Source organism: Meleagris gallopavo, chromosome 10 (assembly GCF_905368555.1).
Source record: "Meleagris gallopavo chromosome 10, MGAL_WU_HG_1.1, whole genome shotgun sequence".
In the NCBI taxonomy this organism is placed as follows: Eukaryota; Metazoa; Chordata; class Aves; order Galliformes; family Phasianidae; genus Meleagris; species Meleagris gallopavo.
Genome location: NC_139413.1, coordinates 8,102,109 through 8,127,744, shown reverse-complemented (window position 1 = coordinate 8,127,744; position 25,636 = coordinate 8,102,109). Strand labels below are relative to the sequence as shown.

General features: G+C 38.8%; 1 protein-coding gene and 2 long non-coding RNA genes across 5 annotated transcripts in view; 2 read left to right on the top strand and 1 right to left on the bottom strand.

Moving 5' to 3' along the window:
- Positions 1–25,636, bottom strand: part of CRB1 (crumbs cell polarity complex component 1) — a 92,037-nt gene that overhangs the window by 4,346 nt on the left and 62,055 nt on the right. For both annotated transcript variants that reach the window (XM_085232098.1, XM_085232099.1), the window contains exons 8-11: positions 25,441–25,606; positions 22,255–23,158; positions 20,626–20,754; positions 17,551–17,677 (exon numbers count right to left, since the gene is read on the bottom strand). In XM_085232098.1, the coding sequence (XP_085088224.1) occupies positions 17,551–17,677; positions 20,626–20,754; positions 22,255–23,158; positions 25,441–25,606 (1,326 nt within the window). The remainder of the gene's footprint in view (positions 1–17,550; positions 17,678–20,625; positions 20,755–22,254; positions 23,159–25,440; positions 25,607–25,636) is intronic.
- Positions 5,145–12,511, top strand: LOC104912313 (uncharacterized). Its single transcript, XR_014885323.1, has 5 exons — positions 5,145–5,318; positions 10,445–10,604; positions 10,889–11,036; positions 11,440–11,532; positions 12,077–12,511. It is a non-coding gene; the product is annotated as an uncharacterized LOC104912313 (long non-coding RNA).
- On the top strand, positions 14,759–25,545 carry LOC146543697 (uncharacterized). Of its 2 annotated transcripts, XR_014885321.1 has the most exons (5): positions 14,759–14,911; positions 19,922–19,987; positions 20,548–20,703; positions 24,912–25,228; positions 25,420–25,537. It is a non-coding gene; the product is annotated as an uncharacterized LOC146543697 (long non-coding RNA). The 2 variants fall into 2 exon arrangements; XR_014885322.1 differs by lacking the exon at positions 24,912–25,228 and having other exon boundaries at positions 14,760–14,911; positions 25,420–25,545.

Below are 25,636 nucleotides of genomic sequence, written 5' to 3'. Positions count from 1 at the left end.
GGCTAGAACTCTGCATAAAGAAGCTACTGCTGAAGCACCATTTATTGAAAGATAAGTAAATTAACCCCTCCAGTTTTTGTTCATTGGACTCTGGAGAATTACACACACACTATGGGGTATTTAACATACAAAGCAGGACTGGATGAATTTTAGCATAATGACCCATTTCCCATTTCATTTGACAACTTCCTGCTTGAAAATAGTCTATGAGCTACAGTTTTGTGGACTTTAGAAGTAATTCAGAAATCATTTAATCACTTCAATAGTAATTCATCTTCCTTCTTTTGTTCTGAATATATTACTGCTAGTTTTCAGTACTGTGAGTTAAACATGAGCTACTCTGGCTGGCTATATAGACAGTCCCATTTCTGTTTCTCCTGCTGGAGAAGTCAAGTTTCTGCGAATACTTGCATATAGAAAATTTGCTTACTGTAAATATTTGTGTAAATTGTAACTATTATATAGCTATTCCTGCCAGTAAATTTCTCTACTAGCATGTTTGCTTGAAATAAGCATATAGAGACTGCACATGAGCACAGCTGAAATCTATTCAGTGGGAAATGAATATCAGTATATCCTCACAAATGTTTTCAAATATTCATCCAGCCCTTCTTCTGCACATACGCTTTGCAGCTAAGTCTACAGAAACACAGGCAGTACAGCATAAGATGATGAATTTAAGGATGCTATGTCTTTTTTTTCTGTCTTCGTGTGGCAGTAGGAAATGTGATAATGTCAGAAAGTACGGTGCACATAAACAAATCTGCCAGCTAAAATGTTTAAGACCAGATAAATTTTATAGAAGATGAATGTTATATATACAGCTACATATGTGGTTTAGTTTATTAAAAAAAAAAAGAGTTTGTGGTGAGGAAAACCAATGAAGAGATGCAGATGATGTAGCTAAGTGGTCACTGTGGACAGAATATCCCTGGAAGGAATGGAACTTCTGGGTAGATTCTGCTATCTATCATTCTGTGATTTGTATTACAAGTGACAGCTGAACTGCCATGGATAAATGCGTGCTTGAGGCTGAACTTTCAAATCCCCAAATATTTAGAAATAGAAAATAGCAGGTCAAAGCCCATTTTCCAGTTAGATACAGCATGTTACAGGATATTTCAGTGACCTTCTTACTCGTCATTTCTAAGGAAGTGCTATTGCTGTCCTAAGAATGAGAGTGTGTGTTCAGTGACAGACCCACTGTCGATAGTGCTGTTGTGTGGCAATGCCCTGTGTGCAGTGCTAGAGCTCATGCTGCTCAGGTCAGCAATGCCAGAAGATGAACCATAAAACAATCCTGCCTCTTTTCTCTCCACCTCCATGCTGATGTAAAAGGTCCTGCTGTAATAATGAAAGCAAATTTGGCTCAGGGAATCTCTCTAGGGAATACATGACCAGTTGGGCTATTATTTTCCTCTGTCCTAGATGACTCCATATACATTTCCAGTGATTTTAAAAACATTTTTTGCACCAGAAATAATGCAGTGCAAGTGACAGATCATATGAATCCAGCCCTAAAATAAGGAGACATGAAACATGTTTGTCCTTTAAACTGTACCAGATTGAGAAGGTCATTTCATTCTAAAATGATGTTGCAGGTATGTTTGAGATATGAGAATTTCTCTGCTCTGTTAGACTGTATGACCCTCATTCTTGTTGTTTCATTTATATTGAGTTCATTGCATTTGAGTTGATCTGTGAGTGACTTGAACTTGAAAAAATTACTGAGAAGTGCACATATTGCCTATAACTATCTGGACAAAATTCTTCCTCTTGCGCCAGTATGTTAGAAATAAAATAACTTGCTCAATTGATTAAAATATTTTGAGGTGTTGTTTTTTGTTTGTTTGTTTTGTTTTGTTTTTCTTTTAAAATAATCAGGTACATAATGTAACCTTATTTCTATATTAATGTTGCTTCTAATTTCCAAATATGAAGAAGTTGACCTTTATGCATTCATTTGGGTAGCTTCTATTAATCCAAAAAATCTACTGTCCAAGTTCTGCGCCTTAGTTTTTCAGCCTGCAGATCACTGCCCAAGTGCACAATGTAGGTAGACCCCTTAACAAAGCAGGGAACTGATAGGAGAGTTGCCAAAAGGCTCTGAAGTCTGGTCCCACCAAAATCAACTGCTTCTCTAGTAACTGATGGCTGAACACTTCAATTAATTTGGAAAATGAACTGAACTGTCTGGAGAAAGCATCAGAAAAGCTCTGTCTCTGATAGCTCTAGGATCTGCTCATCACAGTGTTTGGTGGTGATCACCAAAAGAATACTATGCAGAGCAGTTTTTTCAGAAACAAATTGCTGCTAAGACCTCTTGAGGGTTCTTCCATCTTGAGTGATGCTATGAGCCTTGTTAAAAGGTAACCAATGAATGGCAGTTGTGAGTTCCCCTGCTCCCTATATACAGTTGCTGTTGATAAAAGCTATATCCTTAATGGCAATGGAAACAGATGGTAAGATGGCATCCTGTGTCATTGTAATACTAATAAAATTAAGTTGGCTAACATTAGAAGGCCAATTTGCTTCTCTCTAAGGTATTTTATGTAGCGTGTTCTATATGTCTTTGGATGTCAGCAAGAATAAGGTGAATCTGTTATGGAAAAATTTCTAAACAAAAGTTTCAGAAAAAACAGGTGTTGTTTGGATTTTTTTTTACTGTTGATTTCGTTTTAAAGTTTATCCACTTTTTAAGTTTTTAAATTGTTTAATCAAAGTTATTTTGAGTATTTAGATAAAATTATTTGATACAGTTAAACTCCAGTATAGTGCTGATACTTTCATTTGGTGATTGCGATAGGCTGATTATTAAGGTTGTTCCTTGACTAGTTTTGTAGATGAACTGTTTGGATAAAAAATGCCCAGTTCATGAGTCAACACTCAGTAGCACATACCAATCTCATGTATGTGTGGTTATCTTTAAACAAGATGTCTTCCAAACGGTTATTTTATGAGTGAAACGTTGGAGATTTGCTGTATATATGAATGTTTCCACATGTGCCAAATGTCAAAGGCAAGTGGAATAGCACAAGGGAACCAGCAAAATACACAGTGCCTCTTCCTCTTGTGTGTTTTACATCAGCATGACTTAGCCAATTTAATACTGCTTGCTGTATGGGGGATGAGAATTATGGTCCCACACACAAGTGCTGAGCCAGAGCCAGGGAGAAAGGAGATGGCTGTGTTGCCAAAGAAGCAGCTCCCTTACGTCTAAGAGAAATAGCACAAGATGCTTGGGACACTGTGATGTGGGCATGAGCTTGGCATAAGAAGTATGACTGGAGCCATTGGTATGTGTCTTCAGGTTGTAAAAGGAATGGTGCAATGTGCACTGAAAGCAGATGTATGTCTGCTGCTGGGCATTAAGAATTAATCAGCCTCATTCCAGCATGGATTGTGGATGCTTTACAAGACAGAGACATCAGCAAAACCTTTAAAACACAGGAACTGCCCAGCCTTGGAGAATTCCCTTCTCTCCATGTGCAGTCCTTTCTGGAAATTCTGCAATTGCTTGTGTGCAGTAGAGCTCTCACTAGCGAAGTCTCCAGCTCTCAAGTCCTGACACCAGCCATGAGGTTATCACTTCATTTGCAGTAAAAACATCTGATCCAAGACATCCAGATTTACTGCTCCCAAATCAAAACCATTTGCTAAAGTAACTACGGTTACTTTATGATTGGCTTGAATCGTACTAGCCCATGTCAGAACTACTTTGGAAGGTTTTGGAAGTATATAGGGATAATAATGTGTAGACAAAGAAAAGCCATTATCACTCTTAGAAAGCCCACAGATATGCTGAATTTGTTTCAGTGAGGGTTTACAATCATCTTATCAGCAAATAATTCTGTTCAAGGTTGATTTCATATAAGAAATCCAGTAGCTCTAGAAGAAATCCAATGAGTCTTATAATAAGAGGCATTGATAACCTCAGCTTGGGGGACTACAATTTTTCAACAGCTGTAAAGTGGCCGTAAATCCATAGATTGACTTTCTTCCAATTTAAATACTTTAAATGATGGTGCATTCAGACTGCTTTTCCATTATTTGCTTTCCAGTTTCACAAGCAAGTACCTAGCATTCTGCCTAGCATCACGTTAGAACAATCTGTTATGTCTATGCTAAGCACGATCCACTGTGTCTTGTGAGTTGTGCTGTCCCGATAGTTAGGCTACAAAATTGAACCAGTAAATTTTGGACTCAAAAACAGCAAGTTCATGTTCATTTAAGCCAAACACTGCACTGGCCATTGGGAATGACAAACTATTTTTTAAATTCTAATTTTTAAATTAATACCCATTAGCTACTTCCTTTAACACCTTTATCCTTTTTATCCTGGCTTTCTTTGTGCTGCTGTCCATGTGGGCACTCATCTCTGTTGAGTGTGCTTGTAACTGTTATTGGCCAGGTATGTGAATAATTCTGTACCCTTGGGAACATAGGTGGCAGCACCCAGAGTGTTTGTGGTGCACTTTGGCTGATTTTCCACTGTTTATCACCGGTGAGGCCACTTCTTCCAACTCCTTTTCCTCCTGCCCACTCTACTTCAGTTTATCTTATCAGCTTTAAAAATGCATTTTCTATGGCCATCATATTAGATAGTCATTATTTTCTGTGTGAAGAAAGTCATTTGCTTTAAACCTGTAATACTTGATTTGCTTTAAAACTGGTGCCTAACAGGCTTTGGGATTATTTGATAAGAAAACTGACCTAGAAACACTGCTGCAGAATTGCTAGTTTTGCTTTCTTTGCGAAAGCAAACAGAAAGAACAAGTAGGCTGTTTATAGAAGGCACAGATTCAGACTTGGAGTCATTGCTTAAAGGTGTGACTGCTTCCCTCTGCAACCAGCTGCCTCATAGCTCCAGATCAAGCTGCCCACATGTCCCATGTGCTTGGTTGCATTTAGCTCTAGCTTCCGCATGCAGATTATACCTGTGTCATGCCAGGTAACCCTAAGGAGACTATTACTTTCTCTCCAGATCTTGGGATTTTCTCCCTCTGACAGCACATTCACCAAGAGAAGACCGTCTTGTCATCCCGCACATATCACTGTAGTCCTCTGAAAATCTGTACTGTAAGTAGAGTTGTAGAAAGTCTTGAATTTTCATAGATTATTGTTGTTTTTTCTGCTATCAGCATCTGAGATATTTTTGCAGGAAAATGCAATTCCGTTGCTGGAGGGCCTGAATGAGATCCCCAAGTCTTATTTGTAATTGAACGGCCATTTCTGAATATAAAACTTGGATGAGCAACCTGGACATATACAAAAGATCCACAGTACAAACAGCCCACCTTGAAGATGAATGTTTGTAGGTAAGTAACTTTTTAAATTTTATTTCTTCATTTTCAGGTGGATATTTATGTCTGAAAACAAAAACCCACAAACACCTATTTATTTATTATACATTTGCTTATGAAACGTAGTTTGAGTGGTTTGTCTTATTTGAAATATGACAGACTGAATGAATTCCTTCCTGGAAAATGTCAGCTTTTAGTCGGCTGACGTCTCTTCATGAAATCAAGGCACGAATGTAAAGAGAATTAGTTTTAGCAGCTGCAATGATAAATTGATCATCTGGATTGTGCAGTTATGGATCAGGAAAAAATGCAATCTGTTTTATTAAGGAATAACTACTTCTTTGGTGTCCTGTGAGAAAATGAGGAAGTTAGAGATGATTGAAATCTGTGATTTAGCTTCACTCGCAGGGATTTATGTGCCTCCTAAGAAATTCTGACAGCCTCCCTCCTGACACGTGAAGTCTCACTGCTGTGACTCTACAGAATGTACTGTGGAAGCTTGTTCTAGTTATAGTGGAACAAGAAATTGAAAAGTGGTGGTGGAGATCTCAAAAACATTGCAACTAATTGTAAAGCAGCCTTTGGTTAAAACAAGGGTATCACACGGGCCTTGATCTTACAGTCTGATCAGCATTCAGAGACCTCCTCCTTTTCACATCAGACTGCAAGATAATTTCTGGATCACATAGAGACCATGCTGCATTTAGACCAAAACAACTCACCCTCTACACAGATGCTATCACAAATGGCCATGGTAGCTCTGTTTATAGTATTAGCTTTTTGGATATAGCTTTTCAAACGCAAATGCCCACTTTTAGGAATTCAGCTCATAACAACAGACTATGTATAGTAACTGCATTTTCTTTTCACTACTTGGAGTATTGATGCCTGGTGTATATCAACTGTTTAATGGAGGTGGCCCAGGCTCAAAAATGATAGTCTTTAAAAGGTCTGAGATGGTCTGTCTTAGGTAGAAGAAATAATACTTCTTTTTCTACCACTGTACTTTATGTGAGCTCAGCTACAGACCCAAAAAAAACCCTTAAGTGCCTAAGTAGCTCCTTAAAATCTCCATTAGATATTTTGGTGGATCAGCGTCATGTGAGAAAGTATTAAATGCCTTTTCTCTTAGACATCTGAGCATTGGTTACACACAGAGAAGTGATTTGGCTGGCAGTTTGGGAGGTAAGCTGTCATTAAGCTGTGGGCTTTCAGAAGATTCCCTGATAGCATTTCTGCAGCAACTGACAGTGCTAATTTTGTAAGTGTACTCCAGCTCTTTTTAAGATCATCTTGCTGGTGCAGCACAGATTAAATGTGCAGCTCCAATGTGTTGTTATGAGATGCCTTTTAAAATTCTATTGACAGCCTCTGGTGTAGAAACTTAGCCATCTGCTGCCGTCTGAAAGCATAGGAGGGAAAATCTATAGCTGGTGTAAATCCAGGCAAATCTTGCTGAGGAGGAGTTTGTCCCAAAGCTGCTAAATGGCAGACTAGACAAATACTATGACAGTGTTTTTGTGAAGATATCAGTCTCTGGGGTGCAACATCCCTTTCCAGCTTGGGAAATGCTTTGGGGTGTAATATATGATTATTTTTCTACATAGTTAACAGTGAAGTATATCAGGTGTTGTTTCTCCACAGGGGATTATCTGCATTACAGCTTCAAGACATTAGATTCTATACAGATAAATCTTGATGATGGACTAAAGCTTTACCAGGCAAGCATCTCACAAGGAGGACTAGGATAATATTTAAAATCAAAAGACTATTGCAGAAAACAGTAACTTTGTGTCATTGTCCTGCATCTATCTGGTTTGAGTTTACTGCGTCCGTACAGTTGCCATAGTAGAAATGACTCCTGAAAAGAGATTTGGGACTATGAGCAGTAGTGGCCTTCTGGGGACTGTGCCTGCTGTCATGAGAGCATGAGGTGGGTGAAGGGGACCCAAAAGCTGGAGAAGAATAAGAAAAGATGCTACAGTGCTGAAGATGAGAGTTCTAGGGGAAAAGAGGTGAGGTTGCTGTTTTGACTAGGCACAATTCAGTTGTGTTCTGCATTATTGACTTCAGTTAACTTTAATGGATTTGCAGAATATGAATTGCAAACAGAGAACTACTTCCTCAGAACCTCTGCTTCTCAGCTCATAACAGCTGAGGTAAAAGATCTCTTCTTTAATGAGCAAAGCTAGTGGCAGATGCTCTTTTATTTCTGAAATCAGATCTTTATGATCATCACCACTTAGCAACTGTCAAAGAATAGTGTCTCACACAGGGCAGCCACCTGCCATGGGTTCTGGACCCAACTGCTGTGACGTGAAGCAAGATCATCTATCCCGACTCCTGGCTCTTGGGAGGAACTGGTGCAACTTGTGCTGAACTTGGCAGACTTATCTCTTCCCACTTTCTCTGGGAATAAGAAACTGCTCGGTCCGATGGTGCACAGAAAGGAGGTCAATAGAGTGCAGTGAAGCAGAAACAGAGTGAGGATTACTGTTATAGTGGATAATTTCCAGATACTCTTCATCTCTACTTTTCTGCTGCACAGCTAGGCCTACCATCTCCAAAGCATTTGATGAATTTCTTCCTCCTACTTGGTGCTAAGCTTCTGCAAAACAGCCATGTGTTGCTACCTAGCATTAATATTACGCTGTCAAGTGGTGATGAAGTAAGTAGCTATGTGAGTGTTTCACACTGTCAGACAAGAAGGTATCAAGTCAACAACAAGCCTTTGTTGGGTGCAGCACTTAGATTGCAGCCATCTCATGCTTCCAACTGTAAATATTAATGGTATAAGTTAGACCTTTATTGGCTACATAATACTTGCCTTAGCACGCTACATGACACTGTCACATTACTTAGTTAATGATATTCCTTGATAAAAATTTCGAGTATGTTTATATCCTAGTGTTTGTTGTTTTTTCTACTAGATGATGATCAGAGAAGACTTACGTCAGTACGTTTTATATTCAAGAAAGACTTTGGAAGAGATGCATACTTGGAAAGTGTAAATGAAATTCTTATAAAAATTTGTAGAGCTCTACATCAATAATCACTCCTTGAAATCCTATTTTAATTTTGATTCAGATGTTTGATAGTGAATTTACCATATTCTTATAGCTTTTTTTCTTTTTAGTGTACTTTTTTGTTGACAGGAGTGTTTGAGTCTGTCTCTCCCCATGAATTTAAATTCTGATCTTAGGGACTCTTGGATTAGTACTGCATACTGAAATACCTGGTCATTGCACTAATAGTGCCAGCATTCAACACTGAATGTGATTTGGATGAAGCTTAATCTAGTAATTGCTTTTTGTATTTCTGCTGAAGATGCAAGAAGTTTATGAAGTCTCTTTACATGTTATAGCCAGCACAGTACATGAGGGAAAGGTCTCTATAAATACATTAGAGATTTCTCCTAACTTTCTGCTCCGTGCTTTTACCTTACTGCCACCTAAGGATAACTGATAGAAAATACATTGTAGTTCACGTTAGAGGAATTTACTCTAATATGCTAGATTTAATGGCAGCATTGTTAATGTCTTTCTTTAAAGATTTCCTACACTTTCAGAAGATTTTCTTGAAGTTCATACTTCTTAAGAAAAAATATGCTGGCTCACCTAATTGCTTTTATTTCTGGTCCTCTAAAGTAAGGCATATTGACTGTGAGTAACTCAGCTCTGTGTCAGTCAGATGATTAATTTGAATACATGGACTTCCAGTACAGGCTGAAAGTAAGCATTTTATACAATCTGCAGAGTCAGATCAAAATTCACCTTTATCTGCAGATGCAAGCTCTTTCCAGTACAGCAGCCCCTTGCTCTAATGGCTGTATGAGGGCTCTCTCATTCCACCCTGATCCTAACACTCCCACCAAGAGCAAGACCAATTGAGGTCTGGCTAGGACTTACCCCCAGGTCTCCACCTTTGGCTGTCTGTCACATGTTGGTATTAATACAGCCCTGAACAAGAAAGCTAGAGTCTGATGGGTAGTCTTTTTGCTCATATAATGAATATTATGGAGCTGTTGCAAGCTGGGATTGTTCCTGTACACTATTTATTTTGGAGGAGAATATGACATTCTCCAGGAACAGAGCAGGTGCTGCTCTCCATCCTCAGGCACCTGAGCTCAGTTTGAAGTCTACAATGTTGTTACTTAAGGTGGGGGATTAATCATGTTCAGAAATAAGCAAAAGATATTTAACAACTATCAAGCTGAAATCATAGAGTTACTGAAACTAAAGACTTTCTCATACTTCACCTTGCTCATAGGAGTTACTGGTTTTGTCTTGAGCAGTGAAATAACCAGGAGTTTGTACCATTGGGATACTCAGGAGTTCATTCCTGAATGCCAGTAAATGACTTGTTAAGCACTGAAGCATCCATCCTGGGAAATGATTTTTATTAAAGTACTGCTTTATTCAAGCAGTGCGGTTAACTTTCTACCTTAACATAAGCTAACAGTAATAGAATCTGTTGTAATTTAATATATTCTCACATCAAATGGGTCTCAAGTTCATTCTCCTTTGGAATATAACGGTATAGACTTTGTTACACTTTTAACTAAAATACCTAAGTTAGGTCTAGTAACACTGAGCAGCCAAGACGAGGCAATACAGTAACTTTTTAAATTTTTAAATGTTCATTGTACCATATCCAAGAAAGGCATTACACATTGCCAAACAGATAATTGGTTATCCTGCTCATATAGTGCTTGAGATCCTCTTCTTAATGCTACCGTTCTCCTTTTCTTTTCTACCAACAACCAAAGCAGTTTGGAGTGGTGCAAAAGCTGCTCTAGCTAAATAATTGCAAAGGTTTGTAAAGGGCACACTTGCTGATTCCCTTGTCCTTTCCACTGTGTTGCAGCAGTATCACAGCAGTTCTTATTCTTCTTGAAAAGAGAATAAATAATGTTTGAATAAATTTGAGGACTATTGTTTTTACAGCTTGGTACACAGAATCTCAAATATTTAAGTAACAAGCTCTTCCTCCCATGTAAATGACTCTATCAAAAGATATAAGTGTTTCTGATCATTTGTGCACAAAATATTTTTCAGATCTTCAAGAATTGCATTTTTTTTTATTGCTTTTTAGTGGACAAATATTCTAGAAGTCTAATAAAGTGTGAAAAATATTTTCAGACACTATTAGGAATGGAGTTTCATAACAAGAACTGAAAAGCACTCTGCACAAGAACATACTTCACGTACAGAACTCACCAAGAGATGCATAGGCAGATGAGCATGCCACCCTTGCTTTATCTGGGAACATCACAACTCCACGGACCTTTCAATAGTAATTGTAAGCACACGAATCATTTCTGAGCACTATTCTGTCAGATGTATTTGTTATGCTGAGCTAGTATGTAGATAGGAGTAATGTGCTACAGGATTGCTGCTGTCTAAATAATGTAGTGGTTGCAGCCAAGGACCATGGATCCTATTTAAGTACCTGAATAAAAATGAGGAGATTTTTTTTTAAAGTTCTTAATGGTGGTGGACGAGCTTCCTCTGAAGCCACCTTCTAATCTGGCAATAAATCCCATTTATAGCTTTGTACTTATTTCTCAATTCTGTTCATTTTAGTGAAGAGGACAAACATTGAATCCCAAGAGGTGCTGCCAACTCCATGTGCGTTATCTTTTCCGTTATGAATTCCTCAACTTCCGTCCAGTTTATTTTTCTTTTTAAAACCAGTCAAGGATAAGCCCAGGCTTTATTTTTCAGTTTGAAGGTGAGGCTGGAATTTGTTTTACTATAGAGAGTTCTAGTGAGTTCACTAATTTGGATTTAAGGAATTAAAATATATTTATTTTATCATCTGTTTTCAGTCTGGTTTTGGCCAGATTGTTCAGTGACATCAAGCATTATTGTTTGAAAGTCACTGGAAGACAGAATTATTTGTTTCTGCTCTTACAAATATATGTATATAAATATACATATGTATATATATACATACACACACATATTTCTGAGTTAATTGTTCTAAAGATCTGAAACAACTTTTAGTATATATTCTAGTATCACTGGAAGCCAGAAAAAAAAAAAAAAGAGAGAGAAAAATAAAAAAAAAGAACATTAATTTTCACAAACCATATGATAAAAAACATGTAAAATTTAGTATCTGAACAATGCAGGGATGGAGTGCTCGAATGCGTTCTGAAGTGAGCAATGACTGAAGTAAATGCCCATGTGATGTGACTGAGAGTCTACAAGGAAAACATCAGAAGGTGAGAAAAAGAAAACAATGCTTCTGCAACATAAAGGATGGTGTACAGACAAAACATGTTAGCCTGAACATTAAATGTGTTATGTGAATACCCTATTTGAGCCGATTCCTATACTGCGTAGTGTTATGCTGTCATATGTCATCTGGGCTCCCTTTGCTGCTTATATTTACCACACACATTAAATATTCAGCTGCTCTGCACTGATGCGTGCAGTAATGTCGGCCTCATGAGGAGTGTTCTTGTCTTTCCCATCTAAGACACATCAGATAACCTTATCGTCTTTGCAACCTAATGTTTCTGTACCTTATGTTACGGCACATATTAAATGTGTTTCTCGCAATACTCTTTTAGAAGTTTTAGTTCAATTCTGTGTTTTGAAAACAGACTAATAGAAAATAGCAGAGGATATTAAGGAGCTCTGTAAAAAAAGAAAAAAACAGCTATAAAAATGGCAATGTGACATTTGCAATGACTTTCAGAGCAGAACCACTCATTTTACAAATCTAAAGATGTTTGTTCTTACTCTGCATCTGACCTGGCACAGGAATGAAGCTGAGTCCCCATACCATCAGCAGCAGTAAAGTCTGCTTTTGTGGCTGACCTACGACAATCACGAGACTGCAGTGAGTTTACCTGTGCTGTGCTGCGTTCCTCTCCAAGGAGCTGACGTGCTGGGCTGGTCTGTAAGGCACCGCAGCGACAACCCAACAGCAGCCCACCTCCTCCTACTGCCTGCCTGTCTGGGCCCCAGGAGCATCAGGAAAGCAGGCAGGTGCACTGGGGAAGACAAAACCCCAGTAGGTGCCCGCATGCCCTGTGGCTAAAGCCTTGCCCTCACCCTGCTGCCTGCCCCTGCGCCTCACTTGCTGTGCATGAGGAGCAGTAGGTGGGTGCAGCTCCTCAGCCAGGACAGCAGAACTTTCCAGATTCGGTTGACTTTCCTGGCTTTGCTTTGTTTTGCCACATCCCTGGCCTAGCTGGTGAGCAATACTATCCTAGTGTTGAGCATTTGAACTTAGGCTAGGAACAAAAATGATAATGCTGCCTCAAAATAATTGCATGTGAATATGATTTAAAAACAAAACAAAACCTATCTTGTATTTCTGGCATTATGTGGCTCTTTGGACTTTCTCCAAGCCTGATGAGAGTACTGGCTGAGAGCTGACCCAGTGTGAGAACTAGCCAGTACAGCTCTATTTGTGACGGGATTGCTCTGTAGCTCTTCGAATACTTTCCATCCCTGTGGGTACTGGCAAGGAAGAAGTATGTAAGAGCAAGGCAAACACGTAAAGCTATGGTGAGACTGAGAAAAACTAGTCTCAGTATTACATTCCTGATGTCCATGTCTTTTATTCCAATGATCATTATCCATTAATAGCTTCACAAGTATGAATAAGTAAATAGTTAGAGAATGCATTATTCATGAATCACTAGGCATTAATTATTGTAATTAAGTATCATTTGCTACGTTCACATTTCTAACCCTTGCAGTTAATGAATACATTAGCTAATTGCTGCAGTGCCAATTCAATCAAAATTCTGTGCACCGGTGCTATGGAAGCCTGAGAGAGTTTTACTGAATTCAGATTCAATATTGAACATACCTTACATGCTTATCAGTGTATTTTTAATGACACTAAATGTGAATTGTAACCTCCGGTGCATGACGCTTGTCCTTGTGCCCTGGAGGATCAAATGATACCAGCTGGAAGCAACAGCAGCACACATCAGAGAACACAGCATTAGCTACCTAAAGCAGAACTTGTATTCTGGGATGTGAAATCTAGCACTGCTTTCAAGTTTCATGTATATTCACAAGTACAATAGGAGAGGGCAAGCTTTGTGAGGAAGTGCTGTCCCAAAGGTGCAGCTGATGATAATGCTCAAAAAACAATTTTAAAGCACATCCTGAGCTGTTTGCCAGTCAGCATAGGGATTGCGTTTGCCTTTTGCTATGCACAGTCTGGTCTTTGGGGCCTAATGGGACCTCAGAGCACTCTTGAAACACGAAGTAAAATGATCACAAACTTTGCATTTATTTTATTTTACTCTCTGAAGATGTATTGCAGGTAATAGTTGTCTAAGTATTAGAGAATGATGACCTGCTGGAGTTTTTTTGTGGCTATTTTTTTAGGCTATAGTCACCAGTGGTTCTTGAAGGAGTATTTTGAAGAACTTTTCATTGCAAACATTTATAGGGAAAATCACTATATGAAACTGCAAAAATTAGAGTTCAAGAGCCAAAAGATGATTTAGACAAGTAGACCTCTGGGAGTCAGGCCAGGGAAAATACTTGCAATGGAAAAAAAAAAAAAAGAAAGGTGAAAGCTGATTTAATTCACTGTGAGTTTGAAGCACATTTTTTGATATTTTTTGTTTTGCTAACTTATTATAGTCACATAGCATACAACACTGAACAAACTGTGTATTGAATCTAGTTTCTTAAAAATTAAATTATCTGGGACTAAAAGAATTCAAATAAGCATTCAGCATCAAGGATTCTTTCACAAACACGTGGGTTCTTTTTGGCTAAGACTGTGAGAGAATGCTGCTGGCAGAACTTGAATTGCAGCAGCAGAGGAGCATCACTTGGAACCTGTTTTTTAAGGGTCAGAAGTAAGAACTATTGTCAGTACAGCAACTTGAAGTTTTCCATTCTTTATGTACACTTCCCCAGTGCAAAACTGCTCCTTTGTTTCCCACGCTTGTTAAAGAATACCCTTTTGTTCCTCTCACAGCTGATGCAGATCCTTTTGCTCCCCCTTTTAGTACCTCAACCACTACTATCTTTCCCCTCTTTTCAGAAATCTTTCTTTTTTCTTCAAGCTCTATCACTGTTACTTCTCATTGCCCATATTTATGAATGACAGTTACTGAGATGAAAAAACATTTGAACTTTAGTGTCAAAATACAGAGGGATCCATTACTGCTAGTATTAGTGTTCATATCATCACAAGCCATACCTCCCAAGACAGTGAACTTGCTTGTTTGCTTCCATTCATCTATGAAGATCTTGCTGCTATATCTTAGTTTTAAACATTGAAATCTTTAACCTCTTGTATCCTAAAAAATCTTTGCAATTGGATGTACTTACAAAAAAACTAGTGCTTAGCAAAGCTTTTTTTCATCTTTGCTTCTAAAGCTGTTTCTTTTAAAATGGCTTATCTTTCTTTGAAAGTATATATTAAAAAAAAAAATTTCATTAACCTGGTATTTGTTTCCTTTTTCTGTTTACCGTTATAAACTAGAAATATGAAGTCCGTTCTCAACTGGAGATCTGTGCACAGGTCAGAACCAGCCTATAGGCTATGATGTAATTCAAAGGGAAGAAATGACCTGTCAGAATGTTAGCAGAGGCCTTCCAACACCCAGCAGTTTTGTAAGTATTGACAGTACAAAAGGAGAAAGCAGGTAATAAGAGTCACTTTGAGCCCTGCAGACCCTTTAAGCGCTCCTTCTCTGAGCTGCTGATTTGGGTCTTGTCTGTTGGGTTGTGCTATGCAACTGCCCTTGGATGCATAACAGAGCTGCAGCTGGGGAGGCTGTGGCAGCTGAACAGCTGCCCCGGGCACTGCCAGCACTACTGCAGAGCAATGGGGAAATGCAGCCTCTGCTGGTGTGTGTAAAGTGGTAATATCAGAAGAAACGGCACACTTGAAGCAAATGGAAAGAGCTGTCAGCAGGAAATGAGAAGCAGACATAGAGACAAAGGCAGAAGGTTTATTTTGTGCAAAGACAGGAAAGTTCTGTACACGTACATGATGTAGTTGAACATATGGAAATATAGAGGGGAGAGGAGCACAGCTGAAGTCAGGAGATGTTTCATGATGACAAGGCATTAGAGGAAGGAAGAATTAAATTGCAAGAACAGACAATATTTGTGTAGCATGTACTCAAAGACTGAACTGCTGCTCTGCAGGTAACAAACTCTAAATGTACGTGAAAGCTCACACGTTCCTTTAAATCCATTTAAAACTGTTTGTGCAGTCATCACATTTCTGGTATTGAATAGAAAGAGTTTTGGAATCTCCATACAGATATATTTGTTGGTTTGCATGCTGCGCTTGTAGCTATTGCTTGTCAGGCATACTGTTAATACGTGTATTACTTTCTAGCTTTCTTCAACATTAATTACTTGCTTATAAAGAGGGAAGGACCTTTCATGTGAACAGTACTTTTTTTTTTTTAAAGAGCAATAAACATAAAAACTACCCAAATCACTTTTTAAGATAAATATAACAAAGATATTATCCTAATAAATGTAGCAGTTACCATAATTACTATATTGTGCTTAAGTTTTCATACTAAGGCAAATGCTCAGTACAGGAATGTGTGACATTTCACAGGGATGAATCATTGTATTTGCCACAAATGCACAAAAGAATGTGAGCATTTTCTTCTGCAAATAGGAGCCTTATTTAATAATACCAGTGTTGCTGCAGTTATGCTTGGAATTATGTTCAAAAAAATAATCAATCTGGGGACACCTCTGAAAGATGAGAAAAGAGAGACTTGATTCTCAGGCAGTGACTTCTGCTGCATTTTACTGTAGCGAAATGGGAACCTAAACATATCACTTATCACTCTCTGGAGTCACAAAACCTCTTCAAATAACTCTATTTAATCTTTCCTATAACTCTGCTACACGCCACTGTCATTTGAGAACTCTATTTTAAATGGCTAAAAGGATTATGGAATCTATACAAATATAATATGATCATCAATGCCCAGAGAAATATTTGCACAGTTCACAAATGCTTTTTGCATTGAAGCATTATTCAAAAAAATTCACTTTCACGTGTTGTTTTATATTTAGCAATGTCCTTCATTTGTGTTGACTCTCCCAAAGGCATCACAAATTCAGATATTTTACATTTTCTACATTTTTTCTTTCCTTTTTTTTTTTTTTTTTTTTGCCGTATCTCCCAGTGTTCGTAATTTTCATTATATACAACCACTCAGCTGAACTACCTTGATTTCTTCCTATGAAGGAACAAAAGGTTGTACTTTAGTTTATTGAGTCTACCTACTGATAGAGAGACTTACTGAAATTTCAAGAAATCTTTGGAAAATACAGCAAACTTATAATTTCAAAATCTAATATACTTCCTGGGCCTTTCTTGACAGAGGAATTGTAATAAAAAATGAGATAGCCACAATTTATCTCAGAGTGATGCACTGGAGGTGTAGAGGCTAATGGAGCAGAGGTGCAGGATTGCCACTAATCCAAGTGGATGTACAAGGGGCCCCGTTGCTAATCCATAATGTTATTTATCCAAAAGCACCATACTTGGTATCACAAATGGGAGACCAAATGGCCAAAAACTAGCAATGAACATATTATGTAGTGCAGAGATAGTGACACCAGTAAGATTTAATGGTAAAATTAACCTCTCTGAGGGCAACAAACCTTTGCCAGCCATTGCATAGGGCTTGAATGCTACCACAGGTATATCTTAAAGTTCCCCTTGTTATGTCTTACTTTCTGATCTCCTCCACTATTTGTGCTGACAGCGTGCATGTGGTGAAATGCTCTAATGGTGTGGGGATGAGACACTTTTTAAGATTTGCTGGCATTTGTTCTAATATGAAGTGAAAGCACTAACACAGATCCCAAGTAGTTCATCAAACAGGCAAGAAGTTGGACCTGAGCACTGCATCACAAAGTTCTCATCATTCACTTTCTTATATCTTATAAAGTAACATGATATTACCTGAAAGGTTTGCTTCCACGTTACAACCAGAGTTGAAGAACATTTGTATAAAACTGAATGTTTCACATTAGTTCAAAAAACATATAAAATGATTTTTCAAACTCAGATGCTTGCATTGCTTTCTAAGCTCTTTGGTCAAGGCATCTTCTGTTTTGCTAAACCAAGAGTCAAAGGGTTGCTAATAGTCTTCCTGGTCACCCCACTCGACTGCTGGATCATCATCCATTCTCAAAATAAGATAGGAGAGAAGCTGAAAGAGATTCTGCCACAACAGTAAAGAGACAAAGAAGGAGAGGTCGCTTACATCGATCTCACAGCGGTCCCCAGCATAGTTCACGTCGCAGAGGCAGTGGAATTTGTTGAGCAGGTTCTGGCAGAGACCTCCGTTCAGGCATGGATCAGAGCTGCACTCATCAATGTCCTTTTCACACCTACAGAGAAGAGTGCAAAAAAGTGAGACCCTGAAATCAGGTACAAAATGCATACAACCGGCACATTTTTAATTCAGAAACTTTTAATGAGGAGACTGCTCCATTTGAAATCTGTAGTATATTTCCACATGTGTTTGCGGTCTTCAGAGATTCTTATTAACGACTTGATTAGCCTCTCTTAAATCTTGAACTTCCTGTGTTACTTTCAAACATAGATAGTTAAGCCAGAAATTTCATTTCTGTGGAGCATTTCCTGGTTAACGGTGCTTAGCTAAGTGAAATGAAAGCTGGTGTGTGGTTTTAGAGCTGGATACAGCACAAGTCCTGCTGAACACTTGCTGGTCCATTTTCATCATTACTGCAAGCTGAGGGCACAATTTCCTTCTCGATAATTTAGATCTAAGTCAAACAAAAGCATATTTTTTCACAACTGAATGCCTCTGGGAATGTTCACCCATTTCTTTCCTCAATTTGAAGTGTCAGTAGATGTCCAGCACAATCTCCTATACGGTCTCTCTGAAAGGTGTGCACTGAGAATGTTAAGAAAGGCAGTTGCAGAATAAGGTTTTTAAAAGCTTAAATTTGTATCATTATATGCTTTTCAGTAATTCTTACAAGAAAGGAAATTTAAGTTCTAATAATTTCTTAAGGCAACCAACGATTAATGAAAAGCATTTGCAACTGTTTAAAAACTGATAACGATTTGGTGATTCTCTATCCTGACGAAGCTTCCCCTGAATTCCCTGCCTTCATTTTTTCAAATACTGATAATGGTCAATACTATGTTTTTCCAGATAAAGAATCACATTTACTATTGAAGTAGAATGTGTGAAATTCACTGAAAATTACCAGGAATTGTTTTGTTTAATTATGTCCATAAGCACTCAAGACGTTGTTAGTGTTACATTAGAGATGTGCTGTTCTTTGCATTAAACACTCTTAGCTGGTTTTCTTTATTAAACCATGAAAAAATTTCAGCCACTTCCTCCAATTATAAACTACATTTACATACATCAGAAAGCTGAAAATTAAGTATTAATTCAATCCATAAAAATTATATAGCTATGAACTTCCCTATGCAAAACTGAAAAACAAAATACAGGAAGACTTTTAAACCTAACTCTCTTTGGTCATTTTGAAAACTGCCTGAATTCAGTGAAATAATTGTTTTCAAGAGACAGCTACATTTCCTTTTATTTAATCTTTTCAAGTTTTCCTTTTCACTTATTATTTGCTATTTCTTTTTTTCCTTGTAATCCCAAGTCAATTGATTGACATAGAAATACACCCTTTTTTTTTTTTTTTAAATGTTGTACATCGTTAGTTTTCTTAGGGATGAAATACTGTCTTGAAGCCAAAATGCCTGCTTTACTATTGTAATCAGTGAATAGACTGAAGGGTTTTGTTTTGAATTTTCTTGTTAACTGATACATTTGAAATTGTTCTGAAAAAATGTTAACTGTTTGAGGTGAAATTTTCTTTTCTTATGTATTAAGTTCTCCAAACAGAAATATTCCTGGTTTACGGTGTGTCAGCCTGGAGGAAAAGAGGACAAATAGTCAATTTTAGACGTTTGAGAAGAATGCCTGCTTTGATTGTCAGTTATAGTGCAGTATGCTTGGTGCAAGGCTGCTACTCAATATGAGGATCACGGGAACCATAAAATAGACATTATTGCCAGCCAGTGGAGTGGATGTAAGCAAGGCTCATTCCCAGAGCTGCTTTTAGCAAGTTGCCTGGCAGGGGAAGGAAGAAGGAAAAAGCACTTTGACTTGTCTTGAAGTCCTGAAAAAAATACACACTGAAGAACTGCCTGAGAACATGCTTTTATTATTTTATTTCTTAAGCTTTTTTTTTTGTAGCGTGGCATGCAGGCCTTCTGGCTGAGTTAAAGAGTACAGTGCAGATGTGTCAGCCAACTACACTGTGCAATGAGTGGGTGGAAATTTTCATTTCATCTGTCCTTTTTGGTTTACTGTACAGGTTCCACAAAGTCAGTGAATTAATCAGATTCTGAAAGAATGAAAACTATTTGTTGAAACACTGCTTTGTGTTTGTAAAGCCAGCACAGCTTGGTCCTGCTGAATGTTTGGATATTGCACTGTGATGTAATGTTAATTGCACTGCAAGCAAAAGTCATTAGTTTTCTGTTTATGTTCAGTGTACCTTTTCTTACTATTCAGAAATTTGCCACTATTTCAGGCCATATTATGACTGGGATGATGTCCTCTTATGTTTTTACAGCACCTGATGCACTGAGACCTTCAGACCTCCCTTGATGCAGAGGTGTTTGTAGAGAATCAACAAGTGGTAAGTGATCATGCAGCAAACTGCTACAACATACAAATTGGGATGGCTCCTTCTATTTCATACTATAATATGTAAGAAGTATTTCTCAACTTTAATTTTAAATAATAATTCTGTTTTCATATTTTGGCATTCAGTAAAGAAAATAACACTTCCACATATTTCATGTCATGTTATCCCTGTAGAAGAATAGATTGTTTATTTACAATGGATACATGTGAAAATAGGACAGCTTGGCTTATTTATGTGTCAGTGTATTCTGGCTGATTTTTATATATATATGAGTAGGATATGTGTGTTTATGTGTGCCTATATATATAGAAAAATAACATTCTAGTGTGCCTACATACAACATTGGCATTGAATCCAAAGAGCAGAAGTTGTACAACACTCACTAAGAAATAAAGGCTTGTACTGGCATTAGTGGTGCTGTACTGGACTGATCCTTCCTGAGTTAATTTGTAATTTTTGCCTAAGTAAGACTGTTATAATTTCAGACCCTGAAAGGTGCTTGGGCAAAGAACTGCTACACTTGAAAACCAGCTTTTTCTGTATTTCTGCAGAAGAGTAATTTCCCTATAAGATGGCGCATCCTTGGAATGACTTTTGTAAGAACTGTTCCATAAAGTGAAGCATCTCACCGTTCTCCAACAAATCCTGGCAGGCACACGCAGGCCAGCTTGCCTCCAAGATCAGTACAGTTGCCATAATTGTAACAGGTGAGATTTCTGTCTTCATTCCCACAAACTGTATAGGGTAATCTTCGATATCTGGATAAATAGAAAGGCAATGACAGCTGTTATTTGCTCTCTCCTTGTTCACTTCTGAATGTCTTGTGTTCTCGCTTTTCCTGAGTCTAGTCCATTGCTTTAGAGGAAAATGTTTAGACCTACCTTGCAAATTTGTTGTTTGAATGCAGAACTTACCGCTGCTAGTATCAGAACAGTGAGAGCTGTGCTCCTGTTGGCAAATGTCATCCAGTGCAAACAGGAGAGGCATCATATTTTACCCATGGATGACCACATAGTTCTGGAGATACACACAGAACTTGTTGCCTCCCTGGTTCCCTCCCTCATAGGGAAACCCCGTGCCTGTGTGCACTCACAGGCCAGGTGCCTGGGGCTGGCCATGCCTGCATGGTGAGGGATGGGCTGGAGAGGGTGGATGCCAACACTACACAAAGGCAGAGCTGGTGTCTGGGACTGCACAGTGTTTTGGGCCGCTTACTTAACTACCTGAATTTGAAGTTGCTTTCTCAAGGATGCATTAAGTTCTGTCACCAACCCCGGGGTCACAACAGCTTGAGTCATGTTGCAGTGTGTGGCTGCAAAGAGTAGAAGGGTGTTTGAAAAACTAACACTTTTTCTTGCAATCTAATTTCTTATAAAAAAAAAATCCTTACATTCAGACCAACATGACTGTATGGTGAAAATAACTAACTGCTGGTAGCAGGTCAGAATATAAAAATGTATAATTTTTTAGGGACTTTTGTTTAAAAATTAAATTAGAGGAAAGAGATTCTTAGCTGTAGTAGCTGTAGAAATTAGCTGTTTAATATCTTTGCCCTCTCAGAAGGGAGAAATGTACAGTGTGCAGAGAAGGGCAAGTGAAGGGAGAGCTTGCACCCCTCAGAGTGGAGCGTCTGGGAGGAACATCAGCAGTACAGTGAGATCAGCAGATGTGATGCATACAGTGGGCAGTGTGGTGCCACAGCCAGCAGAACTGCTGGGCTGAGAGAAGCCTAGAAGGAAAAGACACACCTAGCAACCATGCTATGGGTGGGGAAAAAGTTTTTTACAAACTCTTCTGTACTTGTTTCTCTTACCCACCAACTAAGATTTTCACTAGTTTGCTGTTTCTCTAATAAAACATAGTTTCAGAGATTCAAAACCTTTTCAAAGTCCTTGCAATGCATCTACCTCAGCTGTCCAGCTGACTTGTAATGCTGCCACTGAGGAGCTGTATGACTCAGGCTGGCAGCAGAGCTCTGCCTTGCTCCCCATCTCTCTTCAATCTGTCATCTGTCTGCATCTGAGCTGGTGCCTCTCCACTCATTGTCCATATCTAACTGATTTCTATGACTTTCTGTACTTCAGACTCTTTGTACACCAATTGTACAGCCACAGTTAGTATATAAGTAGATGCGTATAATGTATAGGTCTGTAATGTACAGTTTATTAGATGTGCATTTAAATGGAAGCATCAGGGGTGTAACAATCTCTCAGGTGAGACCTGAAAAAATTCATATGGACCTACCTAGTCTGTATTACCTGCAAAGCTTTCCAGTAAAGTTACCAGCGCACAGACATGAATATCCATTAATCCCATCTATGCAGGTGGCCCCGTTTGCACACTGGTGGCCACGGCAGTAGTCTATGTCCTCTTCACAGTTCAACCCTGTGTAGCCGGGATCACAAACACACTCATAAGAGCTGATCCCATCCGTGCAGTTTCCATGAATGCAGGGGTTGGAGGAGCACTCGTCGATGTTGGTCTCGCAGTGGGTGCCTGCCCACCCCGGGGGACACATGCAGCGATAGGAGGTGTACAAGTCTTCACATGTCCCCTCGTGCATACAGGGCTCTGAGCTGCAGGCATCCTCCTGCAAGCAACCCGTAAGAACAGGGTTTGCAGATATTTTGAGAAATTGTTCCTCTTGAGGTTTTTTAGTTAGGACATCAGCATTTTCAAAGTAGGAGAGATAAATTCCACTAATTTCTATGGTGCTCATGCATCCTCGCAGGCCATCCAAATTGTCAAAAGCCTTGTCAGCCACATGGATGTCTGTCTCTTCTCGTAGAAAGTTGAGACTTCCTGTAGCAGTTGTACTGGTTGCAGTGTCCTTGTTGTCAATATTCATGTGCCACTTCGAGAATTGAGACAGGGGCTCCAGCATGGAGACCATCACTTGGTGCCACTTCCCATCACTCACGGTCAGTGAGCTAGTGAGAGTCAACATGTAAAAGTTGTTGCCACTTTGCAGTTGGAAGACCAGTTTGGAGTTGTGAATGCTGATGATAACAAATTCAGGCTCCTTCTCCGCATACAGCAGTATCACATTTGTGTCCCTAGTTCGAAAGCCAAACATGATATTGGTGAGGCCTCTGCTGATTTTCCCGTTGCTTCTGTAAAATATAGCGCTGCTTCGGCCGCTAAACACTGCATTAGTGAGACCTGTGCAAAGATAACAATTGAGAAACCAGGCCAGCTTTAAACCAGTCCACCTGGACAGTATCTCTTCAGAGAGATGAAGATCCCATGATCCCCATCACTTAAATCCTTTTGTTTCTACTGAAAAGCAGTTCAATTCCATCAGTGTCCCAGTTATCCTTGCTTGCCTCTTATGGCTGCAAAGATTACAGAGCAGTGCTACCTGAAATCCTAATCCTACAGCTTCCAGCTCATTTCCCTTTAATGAGGGAAGGGGGGACAGCGACCCTGACACAATGACTCTGGCCCTTATTTACTGTAATGTAAATCAGAAGTAGGTCTACTAAAACCAGTGAGCTGATCTAAGTAGGCAAGCGAAGATAAGAGTTGAACCTTGCTGCTTCTTGTGAGGGTAGCCCAGAATAAGCACTTAGCAAAGAAATAATAGTTAAAGACCAGGTTACCATAGCCAGTGGTGCTGCACTGGCTTGCCTGAGGTGCTCAGTTGCTTTGTACAGGCTTACAAATGTAGCCAAATTTGACTACATGTAATGATTTTACATTAACTGTACCAATGTTTTCTAAATAGTATTTGGGAAGAGGTTTTTACTGTCATTTGTGCCACTGAGTATAATTTTTTATTGTTATTAAACTCTCCCTGCATCAGCTTCTTGTAAAGGATTTCTCTCTTTTTCTTCTTGTGTGATTTGAGTGTGTGTGTTTGTGTGTATGTGTGTGTTTTATGATTAGGTTTTGGTTTTTTGCTTTGATTTTTTTTTGTATTGTTGGAGTTCACGTTTTCCTAAAATGCAAAAGTGAATTTTCAGAGAACATATTTGATGCCAGCATTAAATATGTGTATTAGAGAAGGCGCAATTATTTTAATTACAGCTGTAAATATTTACAAGTGCTGCAGTGCTGATTCTAACAATCTCTGTGAAAACAGCACCATATTGATCTGCATGTAAATTGCCCATGATAGAAATCTTCTGTTGATGAACCTTCTCATTCCTAAGAATCAACCACTCTAGCAGACTCTCTGTATATTTCTCTTTCTTCATAGCATCGTTAGGACTTTGGTAGCAAAAAGAGAAAATATGGCTCCAAAATCCCTACTTGCTTCTTATATTCTGCTACAGTTCAGGGTGGTAAGGAGAAAGAAAGAGAAGGAAAGATGTGCAGGCTGGCTAATGTTCAGTCAGTTAATGGCTATCAATTTTCAAACAAATAGACCACTTGGCATGCTGCTTCTTGCCAAGATACTAATTTAATAACTGTACAGCTGGTGTTAAGGTGACTTTCTACAAAGATATTAAACACTGAAAAATATCAAGTGATGCAATTTATGTCATGTAGCTTTTATTTTCAGGAGGATGGAGAACATCCTAAGTTGATCCAACATTGCATGTCGTCTTATCTCTTTGCAGTGGAGGGATGTGGGGTACCCTTGCAGTCTGGCAATGTAGCAATCTGTTCTACAACTTTGACATGCTCTCTTGGATAAGTCAAAAGCAAAGATTATGTAAACATCAGTGCCTGCTTTGTTGGGTCCAGTTGAAAATTTCTGATGTTGATATGCCAGGATATTCTCATTAATATAACTTACAATTGTTATTATTATTGTTATTTCTGTTATTATATGGGGCTGCTCCGAAAGTAATGCCTCTTATTTTATTCTCTTTGCCAGTGATGTCAGAGGCAGATGTTGGTGATATGACAGTAGAGGTTGAAACTTCCTGCCCATATCCCATTACATTTTTTTTTTTCTGTGCAACAGACAGCAGCAGAGAGGAAGTCTGACAAAATGGCATCTGATATGGAAGTGTTTAGGAAGCAAAGGTGTGTCCCTGAATTCTTCCATGCAGGGAAAAAATGGCACCTACTGACATTCACTGATGTTTGCTGAACATTTATGGAGACCAAACAGTGGATAAGAGTGCAATGAAGGGGTGGAGCATTTCAGCAGTCGTGGCAGCGACAGTGGGTCACCTCCACTGGTGAGATTTTCACAAGCGCAGCATGCAGGCTCCTGTTCATCACTGGTGAAATGCACAGCTACTAGTGGTGACTGTGTTGAAGAATGGTGCTTTGTAGGTAAGAATTTGCTTTCTTAAATACTGTTACTGTCCTCTTTGCAGCTGTTGTCATTTCCATGAAAATAAAATAGGAGGCATCACATTCGGAGCAGCCTACATAATATAGAAATAGCATTGAATTTTTAAAGAAGTGAATACTTAGTTTTAAGAAAATACTGATCAATTGTGTCTAATTTCCAAAAATGACAGGAATAACTGAAATTTACCTACATTCAAATCCTGGGTGCACCAGCTTGCATTGTGCTTCATGAGGACAGGGCCCGAGCTCACACCACTTAACTTCCTCGCAAGCTTTCCCTGCTGTGTTAGGAGGGCATGTGCAAGTGAAGTCATCCCAGATTGAATAGCATACACCACCGTTGTGGCAAGGACTGGACTATGGGGAAAGAGAAGAAACAACCAAAGT